Raw genomic sequence first — 25511 nt, forward strand, 5'->3', positions numbered from 1 at the left:
GTCGTAAACTTTCGTTTCTTATCGGTGTGAATCTCGAGTACCCAGATTTTTTATTTGATATTATAATAGTAGAGACATCGAGCTTTTGCACAGTGTTTAGTTTAACTCGCTATCGGACATATCAAGGTGCTTTTTCGGCCTCTAAAGTTTCTCAATTTTTGCCGTTTCCCGAAGTGCTTGATAGAGCAATATTTTAAAAGGCGATGAAAATCTTAAGATAGCTAGAAAAAATTAAAAGTGCCTGTTGCTTGAAAGAAGAAAGATAAAGCTATTATTCTACGTTTATTTCGATTCAAAGCATTGAAAATTGCTCTTATAGGAATATCGAGAACTTTGCCATTTTTACGCATATTTTTTGCATATTTAATGAGCTAAAAACCGTTATTTTCGTTTTTTCTTAATTTCTCGAAAACCATAAATTCCCAGAAGATGAGAATAATATTTTCGAACATAGTTCCCCAAAGGTGTTCTTCGGGCAAAGTTTCAAGATTTTCGATTTTCCCAGCCTGTCCAACGATTCTCCATATTCTCCGTCGGAGCCTCTTAAGCTTCGTGAAAGAAAACAAATTAGTCATATTTTTTTAGTGGCGTAGAACAGTTTTAAGTCGTTTTTTTTCGAGTACGATTGTTGTAGCCCATTTGAGGCTCTTTACCTCGCAAGTAACAGAGCACAAATAATATTTTAAGAGGTGGTGAAAAGGAAACCCTGTCTGACGAATATCCAAGAACTGATTTGCGAAATAAAAAAATATATATTTGTCTATTCATACTGACCAATAGTACAACTGACTGGAGTACATGTACTTAAATCCCAGCTCTACTTTTTAAACAAAACATTAAACGCGTCCTGCACCAAAAGTTAGTCCCTCTCCAATCACGTTTTATTTAAACAATAGGTTGCTTCTATCGAGGAACTTTCGGCTGATAGTTGCCCCGTTGAAATTTGATGTTCTTAAAACAAATATTAGCTCGGGAAGCGAAGCTTCGAGGGCTTATATGCTAGTTTTAAGAACATAAAATTCCCAAAATCAGACCGATAGTTCCGAGACAGAAACACCAATAAATTTTCTTCCGCGCGCCCATTTAAAACCGAGCATCGTGATTTCTTTATTATTTTTTAATTTTACAAACGAAACAAAACCAAACAAGAAATCTACTAAAATAAAACAGTGATTTTCGTTAGGTTTATTTGTCTGCAGGCACGCTTGTAAAAAAAAAAAAAAATCACAGGCGGGCACTAAACATCCGGGCGTTTTCTCCTTGGACGGGCACTATGGGCTGAAAGTGCCCTCCGGAGATGAACACCATATATCGCGTCACGTGATCAATTTAAACCAATCAGAATCGGAGAAATTTCGTGGTGAACTATATTAAAGCAATAGAACACACTTTCTATGGGTTTACCTCCGCAATACATTCACGCAGGAAATTGGAAGAACACGAGAAAAGCTTGTAAATCACCCGCCTGCAGGGGGTTCGATCTTGATTAACATGCTTTTATCGTGTTCTCCCAAAAATCTGCGTGATTAAATTGCTTTGGTTGACCAATACAAACTGTGGTCTATTGTTTTTATGAAAGTTTTACAAACTTCACAGACTGGGGAAATTATTTAGAATAAAGGTTAGCTCCAGAAAATCTGCTTTGGAAAGAAATCCGAAATATACTTATTGCTTTTGTTTTTCAGTGTGCTTGGGTTCTTTAATGTGTTTATCTAGATCTTCCTTAGATCTACCTTTCAATTCTTTTACACCATTTGGCCTTGTGCTAATATTTAAGCGAGATTGCCACCGATTTAGGGGGACAGTTTGCGATGACAGAGACAAAGAACATAGACGAAACTTTATTTAAACACTTATAAAATCCTCAGTACAAAGAGATAAAAATATCTAGTATGTTTAATGTGTTTGCCGTGTAAGTGCCCGTAAAGGAATATAAGTCATTGATTCCCTTTCTAAGCCTTTAAACTAAAAGGGTTAATAGCTTACGTAATTTAGATGGCAATCCATTGCAAGAAACGTTAACAGCCCCGGAATTATTCTTTGGTTTAGGTATTTGAAAGATGTCAGAGTTGCGGATACTGTAAGAAAAATTACGAGCAAAGAACATATCTTGTATGTTGGGAGAGGGGGAGAGCGTTAGTTTGTTGAGCATTTTGAACATGATAACCGCCTTTTGCTTTGTTCGGTTAACTGAAACCCCGTCCTATCCAAGCATCTCAATATGGGGATCCGCACCAGTGTCATAGCTAGATTTCGTAATTATCCTTCCAGCGCGGTTTTGTAGTTTTGTACTACACACTGTTTTTAAGCAGGGAGAGAGAGTGTGGCCCATTTTAGCATAGAGTTTTTTCCGTAAGTGTACGGCATTCTAACTACTTTATTGATCACATCATCAAGCATTTTTCTTTCACAATAGCAATTTATTCGCCTTCTTTTCATATTTTTAAAACAGTTCTATTGTCATTATTCTTATTTAAGCCTATAGACAATTTCCATGACTTCTATAAAATGATTTATACATTTCGTTCGTAACACAGCGGAACAAATCCCTGTCTGAATTGTGGGCATAACTGTTATCCAATAGCACAGCTTTAAAACAGAACAATATAGAACAAAAATAATATCAATACAATTCTGAACATAAGGACGGCCTGGTTACATGAATCATACTCAAATGAAGTAATTAGCAATCCTTAATTTGATGTCTGGTCAATATATATATTTGTAAATTTGATGTACAACTATTTTTTTGCGGAGAAAAAATTTAACATTGCCTTTTAGTAATATGTTTTTTTATTGAGTGTTACAATTTCATTAACCTTCAGCTCGTAAGGACACTATATCCTTCTTTTTAAAATCTAAATGGTCCTGGCTGATACGGTGCCTGGAGAAAACCTTGAGGATTGACGGGAGGGCCATTGACTACAGGAAAACTGGAGGGGAAGCTGAACGGAGTGACGCCGTTTGAGAAAGAACCTCCATTGAAGTTGTTTATCAACTGCCGCTTAACAGGACTGTGGTGGGCTGTTACAAAACAACAAGTGGAAAGAAAGCGCGATAATTAATAAATAAACCGCTTCAGGCGGTTGGTGTATTAGAGGATAATGCTTGACAACCAATAGGATAAGTTTGACAAAAATTGCAGTGGAGATTCTCGTTTATAGAAAGGAAACTTTAAGGATTGATTGGTGCAAGAAAATATATTTTCTTACGGGTTCAATTTCCTAACAAAAACTTCATGTCAAGGTTTGTCAAATTAAATGGGTTGGATTTCTTTATCACTTCCTGAGTTGATTACACATGGAAGCTCCGTCCTTTAGGGGTACCTTTTATTATTAATAAAAGGAGAATGATCTCAGGAGTTAAGGTTGGACTAATGAAAAGGGTAGGGAAAACCTGTCATTTAGAAAATAAAAGGGGCCTCCATCTAAATATTTTGAGGATCATTCAAACAAAAAGTTTTGAAAAGAGTAAGACTATCACATATGGCCACAAAAAATATCCAACCTGGAAGTACGAAACATCTGTAAACAAGAGGACATCATGGTGAGCTTAACCCGCAAAAAATTGAGATGGATTGGGCATGTGTTGAAGAAAGAATCGGGGGATGTGGCTAAAGAAGGTTTTTTCTGGACACCAGAGGGAAAGCGAGCACGGGGAAGGCCTAGAACAACCTGGCGAAGGTCGGCCGAAAAAGAACTTAAGTCCCTGCACCTGACCTGGAATGGGATCCGGAAGGCGGCACAAGACCGCTCCCGCTGGAGAGAGACTGTAGAGGCCTTATGCGTCCAATGGCGCGAAAAGGATCGATGAAGACTATCACATATCTTCGAAAGGTACATTTTTGGTCACAAATGGTCTAAAAAGGTTTGGGTTTGAACCTTATGGCCTGCCAGCAAAAATATTTTGAAAACCCCTTCCACGCTATTGGAACAGTTGCTCTTCAGTATCACCGCATCAATTGTATTGCTACATTCCCTCTGGATGGTAAAAATAAGATAAATAAACATTTTAATGGACTCACTTGATCTCGCGGGGCCGCGCCTGCATGGACAGTGACACGTTGGCTTGGGCTCCAAAGGCTTAAACTTAAACTTTGGTGGAGTACACTCGCAACAGCAGGGCCACATGCATGGCCACAGACACTTGCCTTTCGGTGGCTTCTTCTTACAACATTCACAGCCTGGGTTGTTAACGCAAGCGCCAAACGTGCACGGAAATGTAAGACTTGGGCAGCATCCACAGTTGCAACCCCCGCAGCCAATGGGTGGACCAAAACCTCCTTTACAGTTTGCACACATTGTTCCCTCCGCACACCAGTCACCGCACCCACCGCAGCCGAAACCATGGCCACCATACAACCCTAGACCACCGCATCCCCAGTGTCGTTTGCCGTGTCCTTTACCTAAAGCGAAAGAGAGAATTGATATGGAGTAAATAGGCAGTTTATCCTCACTTTAATTAAATACTCTGTAGACGCAATAAATTTTTGAATTGTTAATCAGAATTAACAATAACATGTGAGAATTACGGATTATGCATAATCTAAAAGAGTTTTGGTTAAAGTTAAATCATGGACTGAGATTAGATTTTATTTTTATGTTAACTTATTATTAGTTTTTTTTTAAATTTACATTGTTTGCTTATTTCATTTACATTAATTACTCACTAGTATAGAATATTAAATTGTTTCTAACTATACGATATTTTTAACGAAATGCTTTACCGCTTTTACAGTATTACGCGTCGTACTTATATTTATATAAGACATTTGTTACTTTCACATTAACAAAAAGATGTTGCTTGGATTAACTTTACGTAAGGTCGTCTGCGTATTAATTTACATTTTGCAATATAGTGGATGAATTAGTGGCTGAATGGTAAAACAAAATGAAATGAACAAATGCCATGAGTATGATACATGATACCTGATGCGTGTGAGGTGTACGTCCATGGTATAATGCCAGTGATTGTGCTTCATATTCCTGTGAAAACTTCTCATTGATAGGAGGTGTGTTTTATTGTATTAATAAAGAACACAAGACGACTAAATCTAATTCCAAACACTTTATTGAATTTTTCAATATATTTAACAACAGTCATAGTTAGTTAGTTTTAGCGCCTCTTAGAAAGACAATGTTCTACATCTAAAAGCAAAGATCCACTGATTTTTGTGTTGAGACTGGAGAGATACAGGTTTGGACCTTTTACAGTGCGCCATATGATTAAGGTTCATCTGATTCTTTTCATGTCATTATCGCTGAAAATAAGAGGACAAATGATCTAATTAATCGTTAAATAATTTTAAGTTTATTATTAAACAATCTTTAACTTGAAATGTTTTGATTTGATAAAAAGATACATTCAAATCGTTACAGAGATTAAGGGATGAAAATAAAACAGGCAAAATTTCAAATTTCAACAATGGCGCGCCTTACGTAAGTTTGAGAATGGGAATTTGTAGTACCTTATTGAAATCACCCCGTGATCAGCTCAGACCGCTCTCGGGAAATAAATGGCTGGTACACCCTGATAATAGACTGGACTGATTAAAGCTCCATAGCCATAACTGTCAGGCACCGGCACATTTAGTAAGCTTCGCTTTACGGGACCCTTTTGAGCTGTAGATTAAGACAAAAAGAAGAATTTAGAACCTTCATTTGAAGCAAGGCCATTAATACTATTGCGAAGGTTGCCAAATAGATTGAACTTAACAAGAAGAAATGAAGTGGAGAAAATTAAAATTGTTATTCGTTCACTATCACCAACTAGTTTCAGCTGAAGCAATTTTTTTCAATGAGAAAGGCCCGGCGGCAAAGCGAAGCAATTAAATTGGCCAAAATAAAACAGAGAAATACTAAGCCAAACGAATGGGCAAAGAGGATACAACTGGTGATACTGTTACATTGGGGCATTACAAATACAGTGCAATACCGATTTTTTTTTCGAACCCTTGATCTCTTGATCCTCTCGATAACTTAAACTTAAACTCCGAGTTTCTCTTGGATTTGAGCTGATTTGCCTCACTTAGTCGAATTGCAACTTTAACCCCATGTCTCGCAGTACAATTTGCTTTACTTTTGAAAGTTTGAAACACCAGGATTCCACTGTAATTGAGATGTACGTACCAGCCTCTCGATCAATTTAACAAAATCCTGACTTGATACCTACATCTGCCATTGTTGCAGGATCCGCAGATTTCTGGTGCACCAAAAGCCCCAGTACCTTCTCCGCACCAGTCTCAACCGGCACAACATCCACCATTACCCCTGTAGTCAGGGCCACAGCTATTTCCACATTAGCATTTTCCAAAACCTTAAATGAAATAAAAATTGATATGTTAATTTATATCTTTTTTACACGTGTAATGCCCGTGCACATTTTTCAACAGATTTGTCGTTATGCAGTCAGTCATATTTGGAGCAACGTAGAGGTGGAATTCAAATTATTTTGCGACTAACATAGGAAGTAAGACATTATACAAAAAGAAAGAAATATATTATCAAAGTATACATACCTACATCCAAAATTTAAGTGTACCTTTAACATAATTGATGGTTACCGGCTGTCTTCCCATGTTGTAGCTTCTTTCGATCAACTTATCCATGTATTTAAATTATCTTTTTCTATAATATATTATGACACTATATCGCTATACATGCCTACATTCTCAAGGTTATTCCAGGGGTTTTAAATCTTCCCTTTAATGTTAGTGCAATAATCATTGACGGGTTTATGTACCTTGATACTATAAATAAAGGCAAAAAGACCAAAGCATACTGACACTTCAAGTGTGTAATGTATTTGAATGAATCTGTTATAATTTTACAAAGAAAGCGCAAGTAACACATACATCATATTAAATTTGTGCTCAATTTATTAACGAAATTTCAGTAGTATCGTTACATATCACGAGCTTACTGAAAATGTTTTTATTTTTCGTTCTAAGAGAATAATGTTCTTTTCAGTAAAGCATTGATTCTTTCATCATTCGTTGCGCATTCAACTGCGCATGCTGATTTGAAGCTGTGTGCTATGTCATCTCTTGACATTCGAAGTTCCCTTTTCAAGTCGCGGAATCTAGAAAATAGATCATATAATACAATATTTAGTACTTTGTCTGCTTTAAGACTTGAATCGTTTTAGTATACGAACAGATAGGAAAAGAGGTATATATGTACAAATATCATTTTTACTTGTTTTTTACAGCAACCTCGTTTCCAGAGGCCGTGTTCTTTTTGGTCTGCACAAACAATCAAGATATGTTGCTATCTCGCGAGATTGGTTTGACCTATCTTCATTAAAAATTATTAAGAGAAGAGAAAGGAGAGGTAGAAGGGAGAGCAGGAAGAGGTGGATGCAATAAAATTTAAATAATCTCACAGTTCTATATATATGACATTAATGGATAAACAATCGTGGATTATTCGATTGAATTAATGATTCTCTAGGTATTCACAGAACAGTTAACGCACCTTGTTAATTAATTTAAAATGGTCTTGGGAAAGGCATCATAGGTACTCCATTGAAGTATGGGTTGTAGAATGGTGCATAGCCGTAGTTGTAGGGAGTGGGCATATAAGGAGATGGCTGCTCTTCCATTAAGCTGCGTTTCACGGGGCCTCGTTTAGCTAAAGTTGAAACAGAGACATAGAGAACATCAGACAATTAAAGAAATCGTTATAGAATCATTTATAACTAAAGATAAATAACTTCTTTTCGAGCAGCAACATTTAAAATAAGTAGCAAACTAGGCCAGTTAAAGAAACTAGTTAATCAAGAGGTCGTTAACAAAACAATGAGCGAGCAAGGGTGTTTTCAGGTAGGACACGTACCTTTGCTTAGCTGTAGACGTGCGTTTCTCAGTTATAAAGGATAGAAAGTGTGGTATGTACTGAAACTTTGTTTTGATGAACGTTTTCAAATGGTAGTTAAGAGAATCGAAAATTACAAACCTGATGATCTCCTCAAACAGTGGTGTCCACAGGCAGTGTGATGACTGTGTGGTGATGGGCAGTGGCACACAGGTTCAGGTTTGAGAGGTTTGAACTCAAATTTGGGTGGTGTGCAGGTACAGCAGCAAGGCCACATGCATGGCCACTTGCACTTTCCGGGTGGGGTCTTCTCTTTGCAGCATTCACAACCAGGGTTGTTCACAGTGGCACCAAATGCACAGGGGAAAGTGAGACTAGGGCAGCAACCGGTATTGCATCCCGAACAAGTAACGGGTGCACCAAATCCTCCTTTGCAGTTGGAGCACATAGTGCCGGCAGCACACCAGTCGTTTGTACCACATGTTCCACCACATCCGCCACATCCACCTCCACATCCACCTCCGGGTCCGTAGATGCCTCCACATGCTCCACCGGCGCCTGGTCCCATGTAGTCACAGCCGCCAGAGTCAAAAGCATCTCCACATCCTCCACATCCTCCACATCCGCAACGCTTTTCTACAAGAATGGAAGTTGAAACAGGACAAGAGAGAGGAAAAAGACAAAGGAGTAATAAAACAAACTTAGAAAAGAATATTTTTCCTATGACGGAAATTAATAAATTTTGTTCCAGTATTTTGTTAATAATTATAATTATTTTTTACATCCAAGAACATTGTCTTAAATTTTACCTCTGAGTTATTTAATTTCATCACTACTTGTATTTATAATCATTTTTAATAAATTGTTTTTATATATTTATTCCACTTTTTTACTTTACCGTGTTTGCAATATACGGACCTTTGTTTCAACGCAGAAAGCCAATACTTTAAACAATGACAGTAACTAATACAACAAAGGTTTACCCACGCCTTTAAAGCTTTTATTGCACATTTTAATTTATTTTAATCTAATTTAATTTCCTAATTATAAAACTACAATTTTAACATTCTAAGTCATCTAAATCGTCCAATATTCCTCTAAATTTTTATTATTGTAATTGATTCCACTTTGGCATGTTGTTGATATGTTTTGAAGGAATTCCTGCAAAGAAATATGAGATAAAATTTACTCCAGATATCAAGTTATCAATCAAAACATGACCTTAAAACGCATTTTACATGAAACATTTTATTTTTCATACCTCCATTAATTATTTGACCTGTTTACAAGTAGGTTTTCACGCTAGTACTCAACAACTTGATCAACATCCACGACTTTTTATAAGCTCAAGATTTATAACAGGGCATCTAAGCTTTTAAATCTTGTTAAGCAGTCAATTTTTAGTTTAAACTTAAGGCTTATTTAATTATTACAAAATAGGCTCTGATAATTGTCAATGTACTCTAGTTTTAATTTTTTTCATAATCTTATCTAATTTTTATGTCATTGCTGTATCTAGTTTTAATATTTTACTATTTCTACACACATGCAACGTTTTATATTTATCTTATCAATTGACAAAAGTCACTTATTTATTTTTTATTATTGATGTCTTGTACGAGAACTCTGCAACTCACCAGAAGCATCTTCAGAAGTAATAATAAGGGTAGTACGGCGCCAGTGGGACCCCATAGTAGAAAGGTACAACAGGGTTGTAAACATATGGCAGCGGCTGAATACTCGTAATGGTTGGTGGAATGAGGCATCGCTTGCTGCAATCACCTAGCAAGAAAAACATTTTTCGCTAATGTGAAAATGTTTAATAATAGTACTGATGATGATGATGATGATGATGGTGACTTCATTTATTTGATCACAAACTACATATCAAATGTTTAAATTAAAAGAGTGAAATGCTAAATATTTTATACAAGTTTCAAAAGGATGAAACGGATAAAAAAGGTAAAAAACACTAATAAAAGGTGACATCTAAATTGCTAACTTACACGAATTGGTGTAAAACGGTCAGTGTTTATTTTAGGAAGCTGACTGCAATATTGACAATAGGGTATCGTAACTTATCGATAGTTATCTCAAACTCTCTTGTTGCGTTTTCAATTATTAGCTTCACTGAAAACTCCAAGATTATATCATGAGGACTTAACGAAAATACTCCGTGGCAATCTCCAAGGGAACTCACTAGAATGGTACAAAGTAATCAGATATGCGTGTTATTTTTATCGGAGAACAACTTTACTGGACTAGAATTATTTGTTATCATTCTATCTATTCTTTACCTCCGCGTTTGTGGCAACAATGACAACAGTGGCAGCAGTGACAACCATGGCAAACCCATGGCAACACCCATGGCAACAGCCATGGCAACAGTTATGACAACATTCCTGGCATTCCTTGGGGACCGCTTTAGGCTTCAATGGCTTTAATTTAAACTCGGGAACTTTGCACTCACAGCAGCATGGCCACATGCACGGCCATTGGCAAAAGCCCTTCTTTGGTTTCTTCTTGCAGCATTGACAACATGGATTGTCAACACATGCTCCAAAGGTGACTGGGAATGTCATTGAGTCTCCACAACCACAACCACATCCGCATCCACAGCAATCGCCGCAACAGTGATGACAAACATGCGGGCATCCAAAGCCACCGCAACAGTTGCTGCATCCACAAAATCCTGAACGTCGAGCTGTTGTGGAAAAAAACAAGGGAGCACATTACTCATATTTCTTCACATGTTATGTTCGAAAATTGAAAAGAGAGAAATTCATAACCAGGTCAGCTTCGTACAAAGAACTAAACATCTGTCATCAATTAGATAGCAGAATTGCCCAAGCTACGTTTAAAGGAAAGGATGTTTCTCGTTGACGAAGCTGCCCTGTCTATGGTTTTGCCAAAGTAGAATAAAGCAATCGAAAGTGTAAAAGGGCAGTTCGCAACAAAATACTCACCAGTATTAGCCAAGACAGTCTAGCGAGTAGCAACCATAGTCAGTGGTCTTTGGTGCAGCCCGATCGAGTTTTCTAGTCGAGCTGTAATTTCTCTTCCAAAGCCCAGCGGAGATAAAGCGAGCGGTAAAGTACACGCGATCTAAGCCTGTTCGCTTTTTATGGTGTTAGTGATCCGCAACGCGAAGGCGCTAATCGAAAAAAAAATTCGAGTTGCTTAATGCTTTGACTAAACGTAGGCAGGGCAGCTTTCGACAGCTTTTATTCAATTTAAAACTTATTAACGGGCGATGTTGAGGAATATTAAAAGGGCCGAAACCAGAAACCCGGAACTAAAGTAAGTCAATGAATTCTGATGTAAGTTAAATATCAGCACTCTTGAGAGGATATTGAATAATCACTCATTTTACCATCAGTTTAGTTGTGGTTACCATTTTGGCTATAAATTATGATCTGTGACGAAAAAAGTTCGATCCTGCGATTATGAGATTTTACTCTCTTTGATGATATTTTCTGCGTTACTAAGAACGAAAACCGATGGATATTTTCTTGGCCGTATTGCAACATTGGTTTCTAAATTTTAACACGCCTTATTTCCTGTTGCTTGCGGAAAGAGAAAAAGGAAACGTTTTGCTTATCTCAAGTGATGGAAAATCGGCCTGGATCCGCAACTATATGAAACAGATCTAGAAAGCCTCTGCCTATCATTTGGTAACATTTTCAATGATAGAAGGAACATAAAATTCTGAGCAATTTTATCCTTTCTAAAAATGAAATAAAATAGTAATTTATTTTCTTTTTCTTCCTTTTGCGCCTATATATGGGCTCATTTTTTGACATAAAAAGGTCATGCCCAAGTTGAAAAAAGAAGAATTGCAATTGACATAATCGCTGTTGCTTTATCTTCAGACTGTATCAACTTAAAAAGCATAACAACATAGGTTTTACCACTGAATCGGTCAAGACTGAGCGTTCAACTGCAGAATGAAATTTGGGTATTCGTTTTTGCTTGTTGGTCAGAATGAGTGTGATTATCTTCCTTAATTGAGCACCTGCTGTTTAGACGTACGAAGTAGGTGAAGAAAAAAACTATCGGTGTTGTAGCAGATCTCGTAGGTTTCTTCGTGACATTCGAACGCCTGCTGGTAACCAACGGTTAAGTATAGTAACGTCTGTCGTCAATCTCGTAGAAAGGGTCGCGTGTATTATGCGTGATCATAATGATAACGCTTAGCAAGAAGGTATTTATAACTAACAGGTATTATAAGTACAAGAGAAAGCAGCTATTAAGTTGCCAAAGATCAAGTGAAGGGGTAAGAGAAGTAGACACCACAAAGTTGATTTCTTTTATTTACTAGCATGCTGTCATGCAAGATACTTCAGTAGTGTTCGATTGACGTATGACACGTGGTGAAAAAATGTTTTCCAAAAGTAGTTTCTTCATTGGTGCGTTTCCGTTAAATCCACGAAAACGCCGTCTTTTTTCATTGATCACTACCATTTTCTCATTTGGGCATTTTTTGTATTGTTACAATTTGTATCTTTTTTACAAGGAAAATTACTTTGAGATATAATATTTCATGCTAGAAAGCAACGTAACAGGGCGTGCATCTTGAAACAGCCCTCTGCGAGAAGATGGCATTTTGCGAATAGTCACAAGACCTGAAAAAAAAAAAAAAAATAGAAAAAAAATGTCAATACAACTGATATTGGATAATGAATGTTTAAGTAATATTATGAGAAGAAAAAGAGGAGTGAAACAGCACGAGTTAAAATACAACTGATTGTTTAAACAGATTACGCCCCCATTTAGCGAGCAATGGCAATTTCCTTAACTTCAAAAAACTGTGTTTATCGTAACTTCACACAAGATAATTACTGCAGAAATAAAAAGATGAAGTAAAGTTTCATTGCAGAGGAAGAGTGTAGAAAAATTTAAAATAAAACATTAAACATTAAACGTAAAACATTTTTGCCTTAGTACTGATGTCTCAAGATTTTTTTCTCAATCTCGCTTTCCAAGCTTAATCGACCACTGAATTCATGAGCTACGAGGTTACAGTCCCTTTTAGAGATAAAAATCTCTGAGTGTTAAATATTTATTCTTTCTCTCACTATATCTTGGCCAGTTTCACTCACTTAGTAAAAGTTTCACTCACTTAGTAAAAGTTTCACTCACTTAGTAAAATGGATAAGGGCCAAAGCCGTGTCCATATCCTCCATATCCACCAAAAGGTCCGTATCCATAGGGTCCATATCCACCAAAAGTTCCGTATCCACCAAAAGGACCATATCCACCAAAAGGTCCATAGCCACCGTAACCATAGCCAAAACCGTCAAAGTGTCCGCCGCATCCGCAACGCTTTTCCACATCACTTCTCTTTAATGGGCCTGCAAATGTCAATATTAAATCAGTCTGTGGTTATTTGTATTAAATTATTTCTACATTTTCACCAACATTTATAGAAAATTCCCTGGTAATTCTCGTTCCATAGCGGTGTGGACAATTTGGATGGACAATTTCCTATTTTTCCTGTATCACCAAAATGGGGAAACTTTTTTCTTCTGCGACTTTTAATGAAGAATTGTACTTTTTTATATTATTTTCCAATATTAACAGTTATAGAGCGAAAAGCCTCGCTGAAGATTCTTCTGTTTTTTTTTCATACGCATTTAGAAATTGAAGGGGGACGAACCTTAAAATGAACGACTGTTGCATCTTAAGTTTCTGAAATTCAATAGGATGATCAAGACAGTTATTTCCAATTGTTCTTTTTCCTTTTTTCGCCGAATTATAGCCTATAGTTAAATGGCTCATATTTTCCCTTAAAAATGGTTTCGTCACAAGTATAAGACTCATGAAGGAAAGGGGAACCTTGTTGTTTTTCCATGTAAGGGAGATCAGAGAAACTGAAATAACCTATCATAAGTGTAATGATATTTGCGCTAAAACATATTAGAAAAAGGACATTACAAACTAACAACAAAGAAGTCGACTAACCTGCGCTCTTCTTTCCGCCGCAGCATCCATGGCATCCATGGTGAGGACAATGGCACATCGGTTTGGGCTTGATCGGTGTAAATTTAAACTTTGGTGGGTCACATTCACAGCAGCAGGGCCACATGCAAGGCCACTGACATTTGCCTTTAGGTGGCTTTTTCTGGCAGCATTCGCAACACGGATTGTTAACACATGCACCGAACGTGACTGGGAAGTTAAGCTGTGGACAGCAACCGCATCCACAGCCTCCACAGTGTGTGGGGGCATTCAAAGCCGCCACAGCAGTTGCCACAGCCGCAGCCTTCACCTGGTTCACCCCAGCAACCACAACCACCACAACGTTTTTCTTGGACTATTCATGCAAGTGGTATCATGCAACATGCAAAAATATAACATGCAAATTTGACAAAGTTAGTTCATGCAAAATATGTTGTTTTAAATATAATTTAAGTTTTGCTGTGGCGCTGATTTCAGTTTAGATATGAGGGCCCCTTCTTCGGGCGTGTTAGTTTAACGTACCAATATATAAAGGTAGAATAACTAAATATGGTGAATTCGACTATCTGTACGAATTAATGGTTAGTACTACTTTTTAGCTATTTTTAGGATCTAGACAAACATAGCCAAATGATCAGAAATTAAATTATTTTTAACAAGTTTTTTACTATTGCTTGGTACTTTATATAATCTTTTATATGGGATTTAACCCCTTTTCCGAATGATGACATTTATATAAAACGACTTCCTAAGAGCATTGAGGTGTTAAAAGATTTCCGCTCATAAAAATAATCTTACTCACGACCCTCGCGCCGAAAATCCCAATTAACTTGACAACAAATATCGGTAACAAAAATGTTATGTTTTTTATTGTCTTATTATGAACAAGTTTTGATAAAGACGTAAAAATGTTTGAGCGAATATTGGTTATACAAAAAAAATTAAGAAAGTCTAGAAATAAGTTCATCTCTTAATGTTGATTCGCACAGGTGGCTGTACACCTGTAATCTTTGAACGCTTCAATTAACAGCAAGAAATTCATTTCAACCCTTAGTTTTTCCGAAAAATCTCTCTTACTTTTCAACATCGTCGTATTTTTAGACCTTAACTAAAGAAAGTGGTGATTTTCTCTAATTTGTTTTGGATTCTTTAATTAAAAGACACAACCGAATTACATAACGCCAAAGCATAATGAAATATTAATCATTTGTCTTTGCGGTGAGATATTTTAACTTGATCGAAACGTTAAATTTAGAACTGAAATTTTGGGATTTAAAGTTTTGTTTTCTGCAAATTGTTAATTTTTTTTATGTGACGCTGACAATTTCGAACGAAACTTATAAGTTATATCATTCATGGTATGTATTTAACGTAAACGGCTAAGCTGGCCCTTTCTGTTTGGCCAGCTAATCATTTTACCGTCTTAACTAGCGATACATAATAAACAATTTTAAGATAAAAGCAAATGATTATGTTAGACGAAAATAAATTTACCTTGTGTGCTCTTTGAAGGCTTTTTGTCATCGTCAACGGATCGCTTCTCGGGTTTGTCCTTTTCTTTGTCTGAATCATCAATCACCACTCCTTTGATTTTTCCATTGCCGCTTCCCTGAAGCACGAGATGATCGGAATCAAGATCTACACTTTCCTCCCCAGATGACTCTTGATCATTCTGTTGGTCGTTGAGATCAGGTTCTTCCTCTTTGTCCTCCTCTTTATCGTCCTTGCTCTCTTCGTCATCCTTGCTCTCCTCGTCATCCTTCTTGTCTTCGTCGTCCTTTTTCTCTTCATCTTCCTTTTCTTCTTCGTCTTCGCTTTTCACGTCATCTTCCTTCTTCTCTTCATCGGCTTTGTCTTCTTCCTTATCCGATTCTTCTTCCTCTTTGTCATCGTCGCTGGCTTCCTCGCTCTTCTCCTTAGCCTCCATTACGTCCATAACATTTTCATTTTCTAGCTGGTAAGACGATGCTACAGGAACGGCTGATGTTTGATAAAGTATAACAAATAATGTGAAAACTACCAATAGGCCGGTAGTTTTCATCATCTTCCGATGTTATGTCTTTCTAAACCTTAGGAGGAACTAAAAGCGGTATCGTAAACAACAACAATGTAACTAGTTCCCCGCGCCTCGATATATTGTCTCATAAACTGCAATCCCGTAAAATGACTTGAAATTAGGTAAGATTTAAAATATTTACTACATGAAGTTTGGTTGGCTAGGGTGTTCTATTGTGTGATTACTTCTTCTTTAATTCTATTGGATGACAGGTTATTAACAAATGAGGTGACAACTCGTTTTTGCCAAATTTGGAAACAAGGTCAAATTTCTGGTTGATTTCTTCCGTTTTGCATTACCCTTTTTTTGTCGAGAATTTTAGTCTAAAGTATGAATTCGTTTTCCGCCTTTATTGTGTCTCGACTAAAAAAATAAATAAACAAATAAATGAAATCTCAGCGGCTGTTATAATACGTTTAAAAGCAAAAGCTTTCTAATCGATACTTCTCATTAATTTTGCAACGCTTTCCTTTCTTGCCAATTCAAGCATATAACAGGACGCCTGAATGCGCCACCTGTTGCCAGCGTCAAGTTAGAAGTGGTTTCCATTTATCGCTTTGTGTCGAAAATTAGCCAAGTGTGAAAATTTTACCACAAAGACGGTTCAGAAAATTAACAAACACTGCTTGGTTAAAAAGGGAGGTTGGGGCAACTAAATCGCGAAAAACTTGAAAGAAATTACAAGAATAGTAATCACTTTTATTATTCATATATCGACGGAAAGGCAGAAGAGGCGAGAAGAAATAGAAGAGATGACAGGTTAAACGCATGCCCAGAGGTTGGGAGGGCAATTGGCCACAAGAAACTGGTATGGCTATAGTTAAAAGAATAATCAACACACAGTTTTCACTGAACGGAAAAAAATAAAAGAGGTGTTTGTTGTGTAAATTAGTGGCAATGTTTGATCCGCCATTTGCAAGATACACAAACAAACAAATCAGCTAGAGTGTTTTTATTTAGTTTCCAGACAAACATAACCGTCTCCCTATGCCTATGGGGTCAAGATTCAAACTGGATTTTAAATCAGTGTTGAGGACACAAGAAAAGGCGAAGTCACTACATTAAGCGCACCCGAAAATAACAAAAGAAGAATAAACTTCATGTTTGATTTACATGTCATCGTGGTCGGGTAGGGGGAACAAATCGATTTGCGAGAGGGAAGAGGCGCCAAGTTAGTCTTCTGCCCCAATATACATATCGCAACACATACTCTGTCGTTGCCCTTTTATTTTACATCCACGGTTATATTAAGGTTAATTGAACACAACAGCTCCTAAAAGAACGCCATAAGTGTCTTTTGGAAAAATATTTTCGCTGGAAGCAGAACCTTGCTAAAACAAATTACAGGAAATCCGCCGTTTGTTTTCATTGGTGATACATAGCGTTCACCTTTTTTGACAGACAACTATAAGACAATAAAAGGAATATTGAAAATATTGGATTTCCCAACTGATGCTCTTTTAAGAAAACTTTTTTATTGTTCGTCCATTGTTAACGTTTCAACAATAGTTCAGTCAGCCTCCCATATAATATTGACGCGTAGATAAACAGAAAAGCACACGTTCACTGGCCTGTGTTGTTCTGGTACCAGTGGAAGCAATTACCGTAGCCGGCTAACACCTGTTGTTAACTCACCGCGCTTACTTCGTTTGAAAATAGTACTTATTGAAAACTTTCTCCCTTCTTTTAACTTACAGTGCAAAACATATAATATTGCAAAAATACCCAGCAGCATTTTCTAGTCTGCGTAACAAAAATAATGCTACAGAGTTTCTAATAGTTGGTAGAAAATTTGTTGAAACGCATAAACAACTTTAATTACCAACCGCATCTTAGAAATTATTTTTATTAGCAGTGATCATTTGGTTTTCTTGATTTTCGCGGGAGGTTAGTGGAATTGTGGAGTAAGAGGAAGGCGTAAAAAAATATATAGTTGAACACCAAAAGCTACAGAACCACAAATGCAAAACACGCAATGCCACATGGGTATTTCCCTTGCAGTGGATATTTCTGAGCATGCGGTTTTGACGTCGCTTGTCAGTTTCTGTGGTTGTACGTCTAAGATAATATTTCCCGCAAGCATACCGCTGTTTATAATGCCTGTGTTCTTTTATTTGCCTTTCTTTCTCTTCTTTAATTAAGAACTCTCGACTGTATTTGATCGGCAGCAACTGGGGGAAATGAATATATAAGCCGAGTCACTTTATTCGTGATTCAAATCAAATTTCCAACAGTGTTGTGATTAACTTTTGTAAGGAAATGATAATGAGCGCAGGAAAATTTGCTATATGAGTCAGTGTTTTCTTTTGTCTAATGAGCACCACTAATTAGCGTATATAAAGGCTCAGAATGGCTTTTCCAATCCAGCACGTGTGCAAGGAAATTATTTTTTCGAACACTGAGTTCTTCACATACCTTAGTAAGAAGAAAGACATAACCATGAGAACAATTCAAATATTTATTTTGAACTGACACTTCCACTACACATGTTCAATGTTATTTCATCATAATATTGTGGCAATGACAGAGTTTTCCTTGAGATGCATTTTATTAATAATGGGGAGTAGGCTGGTAACAAGATCGGTCAACTGGATTTACCGTTCTTAATGATGCTGTGGTTTAGCCTGCGCACCAGCGATAAGTGGATTTACCACACCAGGTGCTTGCGCCGAGGCCTTCGACTTCTTACAACAGCAGTGGCAGCAACAGGGGCAGCAGTGGCAGCAGTGACAGCAGCATGGGCAACAACACTCGTGGCAGCAACAGCAGCACGGCTCACAGCAGTGACAGCAGCAGCAGCAGGGTTCGCAACAGTGACAGCAACAATCGTGGCAACAATCATGGCAGCAACAATCGTGGCAGCAGTCACAGCAGCAGCACTTCTTGGACCCCTTTCCTTTTCGTCCTCCCTGCATCTGCATCTGACTACCGTCCGCTGCTTGCGGCATCATAGGTGCAACAGCCAAGATACCCGGGTTATCCGCCACTTGGGATATAGCTGCGTGTCCTGTCTTGGAGCGTGGACTGCATTTGCAGTCGCATCGCTTAGTGACATTTCTGTGACTGCCACGCTTTTCTGTATCTTGTGCGTTGTTGCACTGACACTCCTCAGAATTTTTCTCCGCCGTACTCGTTGACTCACAGTCGCAGCTCTTTTTGTCGTTCTGACATTTTTTCATATCCTGTTTGGAACAATCACAGTTTTGTTCGCGTATCCTTTGTCTCTCTTCTGTTGGTATTTCGCAGGTGCATTTGTCGGCATCTGCCTCCTTCTCTTCATCTGCGACAAAGGAAAATCTTCAAGTAAGGTATATCAAACGCGAATTGAAGAATTGTATAGAAACTTACGCTATTGTGAAAAAAACTGTTCACTACAAGCAGGATTTTGTCGAGTCTTGTAGTTTTCTTTATTGGTAACACAGGACAAAATCTGACCCTGTATATTATATATTAATTACTTACATAAAATCAGTTTTTTGTAACTATATTTTTCTCCGAGATCAAGGAAACTGTAATCTGCTGTAAGATGTCTCTAGCGTCACCTTTTCTTTTCCAGTCATCAGTTAGTGTCTTTAAATTTTGCTCAATGAGTTTGCCCACGTCCTCTAGTTTGAAGTCGCTTGTTTGTTGATGGTATTTGCACACATTCACTCCTTTGTGTTTTAAATTAACCGGGATTACAAACAAGAACATCAAACACTGAAATCATCGTTGAGAGTGAGTGTGGAGACGAAGTTCCTCAACGGAAGCAAGCATAAATTATTCTTAGAAATTTGTTTAACTCCCGCTGTAAACAAAGAAATCTTACCATTCTTTGAATGAATTGATTTTGCTCCTACCAGTAGGGAAAAACAGCTTAGGGAAACAAAACAAAGAAACAGTGTCGCCTTCATAGTGGCACCCAACACAAGCACTGAGAAAAACTGAGCCGGGCAATTGAAGTGTTGCCTAAATGATGTAATTCGCTCTTAAATGATCAATTGAACTGGTGACCTGTCTTTAAGTTGTGGCTTAAATCTGCCTGTTAACGAATGTTTTACAACGGATATTTCTGTGTACCAAATATGTGTTTGATACAAATCAATTCTAGCTATTTATAAAGGTTTTCAGGCTTCATTTTAAGGCAAGTGAAAGACAATTTCGCTGCTTCTACAACCAGTTAGGGTGTTCCAATTTACAAAACACCTGACGGCATGTCAAGCGCCGTATGATCACTTCCGGGAATTCAACTTGAACTCAAGGCGGGATTACTGACATCTCACCGGCACTGCCCGGACGTTTAATGAGTTTCAAACTTTCTTTTGTTGAAGAAATGCTCTGTACTTTGGAAAGTTATCAGCTAACCATACTCGGTGATCAATTACATTATTTTGTTACTTTACGTGCTCTGAAGTGGGTGACATTAAATGTATATTAGATCATATTAGTTGACATCAAAAAACGGATATATCGTACACTGTATTAAACAACTATTCACCGACACGGAGGTGAATAGTTGTTAGTATACATAAACAGTGAAATAATATAGCCCCAAAGGATGATTTTGGATAGTTTATTCCTGTCAAAAATTACCATTTTCGCGCGCGAGTTGCTCGGAGGAGGAGTTTGAGTAGCCAATCAGCGCGCGTCAAAAAGGCTATCCACTGTTTTAGTATATACTAATTGCCCTGTACAACAAAGGTAGTAACTTTCGATTCAGCAGCTTTCTGCTGTCATTGCTTTCAGAGATTTGCTTCTTTCAGGGGTCACTACTTTCAGGAGTGAAGCTCATGTATGAACACCTTTCATACGCCGAGCAATGCTTTAAAGGGACTGTGTCACGCAAGTTAATCTTATGTTTTAATTTTGCCAAATATTCGCATGAAACTAAATTTTGCAAGATTATTCTTTGATATAAATGACAAAACCATAGCTCCTGCAGCTAAATGTGTCTCCCGGGCGTCATAAATAAAGTCACGCAGAAGACTGAAACTGTCCGCCGGACCATTTCAAAGCCCACTCGCAATCCGTCTCTTCGACACTTTGCCATCCGTACGTTCTTGCATTTGTGTTTTTTAAATATTCCTTCACTGTTTTAGAGGTTATTTTATACATTTAACAATTTGATGGTCTTCCTATGCCTAAGTTTGGCTAAATCCGTGACACAGTCCCTTTAAGTCCGCAGATCAATTTTTCTCCACACTGAGTAGATTAAGCAATTGACATACATTTGTACGGTGTTTTATCAATCAAAATGTGGCCCTAGACAGTAAACTTCAAGAAGCATGTAAACACGAGAAGAAAAAAATAAAATCAAGATTGTCATAGTCGTTCCAATTGAGGTTTCGTTTGTTTTCGAAGCTTTCAGAATTTCCTAATTCCATTGCCGTCATTCTTAGCCCTGACGGAATCAAAGATTGGTGATGACTCCAGCATTTGATATTGTTTCTAGGTGTTCCAGGTGTTTATGTTGTTGTAAGAAATAATTTTCAGTTAGCCTACCACCCACACATTCTGAAGTTTTCCAATAGAACACTACTGAGAATTGAAACAGTTGAACAATAAACAACAATCCCTTTCAACCAAATGAACCTAAAACGGGTTTTTCCAATAGAACACGAATAAAAATCAACCAACCATAATTAAACCGATTGAAAACGATTCATTCAAATAGGACACGGCCTAAACGTTATCAACCATTTCAACCGAAGTGTTGTATTGAGTACACTAACAAGTAATTACTTGAGTCAGATTTTAATTGAATTGAAAGACATTTGGGTAGGACATCCTCTCTTGGGAAACAGTAAATGATAAAGGGAACATTCTCTCATTTTGCCAAACAGGTAAGCTACGATAAGTATGTGGAATAATGGTACATGCTTTGTACGATTATGCAGGTTTCTGATTTTTTGTCCATCAGCCTATTTATAAAATTCTTCCATGCACGCATTAATTAGCCTGCGAGTAAGCTTTCCGCGAGGAAGAAAAAAACGAAGCTCGCAGGCTACAGTAGGAATTTAATTGTGTAATAATATGTGATGCATGCTTAGTTCATCATCAAAGAACCAACTTCTGACAGATTTTCTAGGAGTCACCCATCCTAGTTTCAGAGAAGCCTGCTATTTAGCTGCCACACATTTGCAATTCTATATACCTTGTCTAAAAATCTGGACTGGAAAATATAGGAACTTTAACTCAGAGAGAGGTTAAGGTTATAAAATACACCACTCGAGTTCAACAGGCAAAAACAAAAAAGTTGTAATTTTTATTCTTTATTGTGCTTAACATCAGTGATTGCACTGTTCACCGTTTGGCAGGTGTGGCCTCAGCAAAACTTGCATAAGCAAGGAAAATGTAGCCTGTGTACATACGTCTTCTCTTTCCTTACTGAGAGGCGTCTGCACTCAGGCTAGAAAAATGTAATTTTTTAAATATCTTTTCTCGTATGGTAAACACTAATAAAAGTACCTTACTGAATAAAACGAACAGAAATTCTCGTAGATCGTGACGATGCTTACTGAATGCTAAAATAAAGCACTGATGCTTACAAACATCGTCACCTGCTTGCATACTAGATACGCTTTTTTGTTATGAAATTTCATCCAAGCGCCTAGTGGTTCACGGTAATCTCAACACATCGCGCTATTTTCGCGTTCGCTCTACAAGGAGCTTTATGACTGCTCGCAGTCTAAATTCGTAATTGTTTTCACGTTTATATCAGACGGACAACAGTCCACTTTTAAACGCTTTAACGTTTTAACCTTAGTACTGTTCACATGGCTTTAGTTCTCTTTGCAAAAACAAGTCTATATAAACATGTATGCAAAAATTAAACAAAACGAGAACAAAAGTCGTGCTGTTAAAATCAGCTTCAATCATTTCAATGGTAGGGACAGTAACTTCGCTTCAGTGGTGTGCCGGGCGGGAAGCGGCAGCCGCGGCGGCAGCAACCAAAGCAGCAGAGTTGAGTTGTGCCTTTGACTTCTTACAGCATCCACAGCAGCATGGGCAGTGGTGGCAACAGTGGCAACAATGGCAGCAGCATGGTTCACAGCAGTGTTCACAGCAGTGGCAGCAGCAGCATGGCTCACAGCAGTGTTCACAGCAGTGGCAGCAACAGCAAGGTTCGCAGCAGCAGTGGCAGCAGCCACAGTCGTGGCAACAGTCGTGGCAACAGCAATCGTGACAGCAATCGTGGCAGCAATCGTGACAGCAGTCACAGCAGCAGTCATGGCAACAATCACCGCAACCACAACAGCAGTCGTGGCCGCAATCACAGCAGCATTTCTTGCTGGAATTTATCTTTTTTCCGATGCCATGCTGGGCCGATAAAGCAGCCACAGGTTTCACAACGCCAGAAACAGCAGCACCTGGTTTGGGGATTGCTTGCCTGGCTTCACCTTCTTTGCACTTACAGTTGCATTTCTTTTCGCCCTCAGATGTTTCAACACTTTTGCACTTCTTTTCTTGATCCGCTTGAGACTTGGGTGGACATTTCTTCAGTTGATCTTTGTTTTTGCATTTCTTGTTATCTTTACATGGGCTACATTTTTCAGAGCATTTAGATTTCTTTGACGCCTCTTTGCAATCCTTTTTAGCTGTTTTGGTACAAACGCAGGGATCTTTAACTTTTTGCTCTAAAACAAGTTGTCGAATACGATTTTAGTAAGCATATCCCCATAATAGTATTATTTATGATAACAATGGCATCTTCAAAATAACAGTACTTAATATTCGGAAATTATAATACTGTTATGGAAACATGACACACTTGCGGGCGAGGTCTTTTTATTGAGTTGGATTTATTAAAATGTGGAAAAACATTTGAAAAATTTCTACAAGGCTTTTTTTAAAAATACGGGTCATAAGCAACGAAAAAAAATAATTTACTTACCCAAATACAATTTAATAACAATCATGATCAAAACGTAGTTGACCAAATTTGGCAATTCAACCTCCATGAGGACGTGCCGAACGTCATCATATGATTTTTTTTTTCCGTGAAATTTGTCTACCATTTTTCTGAGAATTCCTAAGAAATTATCCTACTTTCGTGAGTTAAAGATTGTTAAAGTGGTGGCAAGTATATCAAAATGTATTCATGTTCCTACCGTTTTCTGATTGACTTTCTTCGTTCGGTGATTCTGAGTCAACAACCATCTTGTTATGTTTCTCTTCTTCTAACTCTTCTTTTGGTGTTATGTTTTTTGATTCATCTGTAAAGAGGAGGAGATCAACATGTATCATTCTCCCTGTCTGTGTATACTCTTTTGACACATATGACAGCCATCTTTTACTTTGCACTAGTCTATCTAGAAGTGGCTATTGTGAAAAGGAAATATAAGAACTTATTACTAGCGAAAGTTATATTCTTGCAGTACTGAATACAGTAGGTGTCCTTTGATGTCAACAATCAACTGATTTTTCTTTTTGATTTCCACCAAAAATGGTTGCTACATAGAACTAAAAAGCCACTTTTAGGAGCTTCTCGACAGTTTTGTGCCGTTTATTATTTTCTAGCAGGCCACAGAACAGACTATTATTTTTAAGGTGATAAAATACACACAAATCTCACAATAAACATCACTCCTTTGTTTAGACAAAACTAACCATTTTCCGATTCGCTGTTTTCATTTATGGATTCTAATTCAACCATCTTGTTGTGTTTTTCTTCTTCTAGCTCCTCCTTTGGTTTAACTTTGAATTCGTCTGAAAAACAAGAAACTACCGTTTAATCGATGGCTACACAATTCTAAAATGTATTCAAAGGTCAATGATACCATTTTCTTTGCTTATGGATTTTCCCTCCACCAAACTTTTAGGAGCTTTTCTACAGTTTTGTTTGTTTATTATTTTCTTGCAAGCCACAGGACAGACTATTATTTTTAAGATAATACAATGCACGCAAATCTCACAATAAACAATACATCACTCCTTTGTTTAGACAAAACTAACCATTTTCCGATTCGCTGTTTTTATTTGTGGATTCTAATTCAACCATCTTGTTGTGTTTTTCTTCTTCTAGCTCCTCCTTTGGTTTAACTTTGAATTCGTCTGAAAAACAAGAAACTGGCGTCTTATCAATGGCTACACAATTCTAAAATGAATTCAAAGGTCAACGATACCATTTTCTTTGCTTATGGATTTTCCCTCCACCAAAGCCAAGGCGCCAAGAGCGATGCACAAAACGGTTACAAGTTTCACACGCATATTGCTGTATCAATTGAAACAAACAACGTAAAGACAAAAAGCTAATAGTAAGTGTTTGATATCCGAGGAAAATGAGAACGTATTACATCACAGGGAGGCGGCGGTGGACAGATGGTTCAGAGCACGTATATGTCATTTGCTGCTGGTAAACTTTCCCCCTTGTTTAGCGCTTGTGTAAATCACGCCTACAAGCTTGCTTGCTATTGGTGAAAAAACGCGATACCTGATAGTCACTTGAGCACCACTTATCTTACAGCATGCAGGTCGTTTTATCTCGCTAAGTTTCACTTTCGCTTAATTATTCACGCTTAAAAGAATTGTCGGAACAATTGGAAAACGAATTTGACGGCGAATTGCTCCCTTCCACTCGATGCCCGCATTAGAATTGCCTACAGTTTACAAAGATCTTCTGACATGATTGCTATAGAAAAATACGGTTCATAGGCTTTTAGGTACTATCGATCAAATAAAAATGAGTTGAAAATTTCTGG

The 25511-nt window shown here is 37.6% G+C and overlaps 4 protein-coding genes across 6 annotated transcripts; all 4 read right to left on the bottom strand.

The window, feature by feature from the left end:
• Nucleotides 1-1911: 1911 nt before the first annotated feature.
• Nucleotides 1912-6678, bottom strand: LOC144643889 (uncharacterized). The gene is made up of 4 exons (XM_078503278.1): nt 6172-6678; nt 5468-5621; nt 4025-5260; nt 1912-3024 (listed from the first exon to the last, which is right to left on the bottom strand). Exons 3-4 carry the CDS (start codon nt 4299-4301, stop codon nt 2852-2854), a joined length of 450 nt encoding a protein of 149 aa, XP_078359404.1. The 5' UTR covers nt 4302-5260; nt 5468-5621; nt 6172-6678; the 3' UTR covers nt 1912-2851.
• A 102-nt stretch (nt 6679-6780) lies between these two features.
• LOC144643887 (uncharacterized) lies at nt 6781-15945 on the bottom strand. Of its 3 annotated transcripts, none has more exons than XM_078503276.1 (4): nt 15270-15945; nt 7956-8450; nt 7467-7631; nt 6781-7070 (listed from the first exon to the last, which is right to left on the bottom strand). In XM_078503276.1, exons 1-3 carry the CDS (start codon nt 15817-15819, stop codon nt 7489-7491), a joined length of 1188 nt encoding a protein of 395 aa, XP_078359402.1. In that variant the 5' UTR covers nt 15820-15945; the 3' UTR covers nt 6781-7070; nt 7467-7488. The 3 variants fall into 3 exon arrangements, with proteins under 3 accessions (XP_078359402.1, XP_078359401.1, XP_078359403.1); XM_078503275.1 differs by having other exon boundaries at nt 6781-7080; nt 7476-7631; nt 15270-15944; XM_078503277.1 differs by lacking the exons at nt 6781-7070; nt 7467-7631; nt 7956-8450 and adding exons at nt 8488-8975; nt 9452-9596; nt 10112-10518.
• A 2326-nt stretch (nt 15946-18271) lies between these two features.
• LOC144641923 (uncharacterized) lies at nt 18272-19917 on the bottom strand. Its single transcript, XM_078500940.1, has 2 exons — nt 19640-19917; nt 18272-19111 (listed from the first exon to the last, which is right to left on the bottom strand). Exons 1-2 carry the CDS (start codon nt 19722-19724, stop codon nt 18435-18437), a joined length of 762 nt encoding a protein of 253 aa, XP_078357066.1. The 5' UTR covers nt 19725-19917; the 3' UTR covers nt 18272-18434.
• A 2126-nt stretch (nt 19918-22043) lies between these two features.
• On the bottom strand, nt 22044-25148 carry LOC144641925 (uncharacterized). The gene is made up of 5 exons (XM_078500941.1): nt 24936-25148; nt 24766-24864; nt 24421-24519; nt 23922-24026; nt 22044-23447 (listed from the first exon to the last, which is right to left on the bottom strand). The coding sequence occupies exons 1-5, from the start codon at nt 25018-25020 to the stop codon at nt 22717-22719; spliced, it is 1119 nt and encodes a 372-aa protein (XP_078357067.1). The 5' UTR covers nt 25021-25148; the 3' UTR covers nt 22044-22716.
• Nucleotides 25149-25511: the final 363 nt, after the last annotated feature.

This window comes from Oculina patagonica, chromosome 2 (assembly GCF_052425735.1).
Source record: "Oculina patagonica isolate OP01 chromosome 2, crgOcupat, whole genome shotgun sequence".
Taxonomy (NCBI): Eukaryota; Metazoa; Cnidaria; class Anthozoa; order Scleractinia; family Oculinidae; genus Oculina; species Oculina patagonica.

Bases quoted from the DNA above. Each gene is read 5' to 3' on its own strand.
- LOC144643889 (XM_078503278.1), bottom strand. From the start codon at position 4,301: ATGTGTGCAAACTGTAAAGGAGGTTTTGGTCCACCCATTGGCTGCGGG. The intron at 3,025-4,024 runs GTGAGTCCATTA...GTTTTGTAACAG, and splicing joins GCGCGGCCCCGCGAGATCAA to CCCACCACAGTCCTGTTAAG.
- LOC144643887 (XM_078503276.1), bottom strand. From the start codon at position 15,819: ATGATGAAAACTACCGGCCTATTGGTAGTTTTCACATTATTTGTTATA. The intron at 8,451-15,269 runs GTAAATTTATTT...CCATTCTTGTAG, and splicing joins GCCTTCAAAGAGCACACAAG to AAAAGCGTTGCGGATGTGGA. The intron at 7,632-7,955 runs GTTTGTAATTTT...TTTCAACTTTAG, and splicing joins CTGTTTGAGGAGATCATCAG to CTAAACGAGGCCCCGTGAAA.
- LOC144641923 (XM_078500940.1), bottom strand. From the start codon at position 19,724: ATGAAGGCGACACTGTTTCTTTGTTTTGTTTCCCTAAGCTGTTTTTCC. The intron at 19,112-19,639 runs GTAAGATTTCTT...CCTTTGTCGCAG, and splicing joins ATCAATTCATTCAAAGAATG to ATGAAGAGAAGGAGGCAGAT.
- LOC144641925 (XM_078500941.1), bottom strand. From the start codon at position 25,020: ATGCGTGTGAAACTTGTAACCGTTTTGTGCATCGCTCTTGGCGCCTTG. The intron at 24,865-24,935 runs GTATCGTTGACC...CTTGTTTTTCAG, and splicing joins ATCCATAAGCAAAGAAAATG to ACGAATTCAAAGTTAAACCA. The intron at 24,027-24,420 runs GTTAGTTTTGTC...TCCTCTTTACAG, and splicing joins AAACAGCGAATCGGAAAATG to ATGAATCAAAAAACATAACA.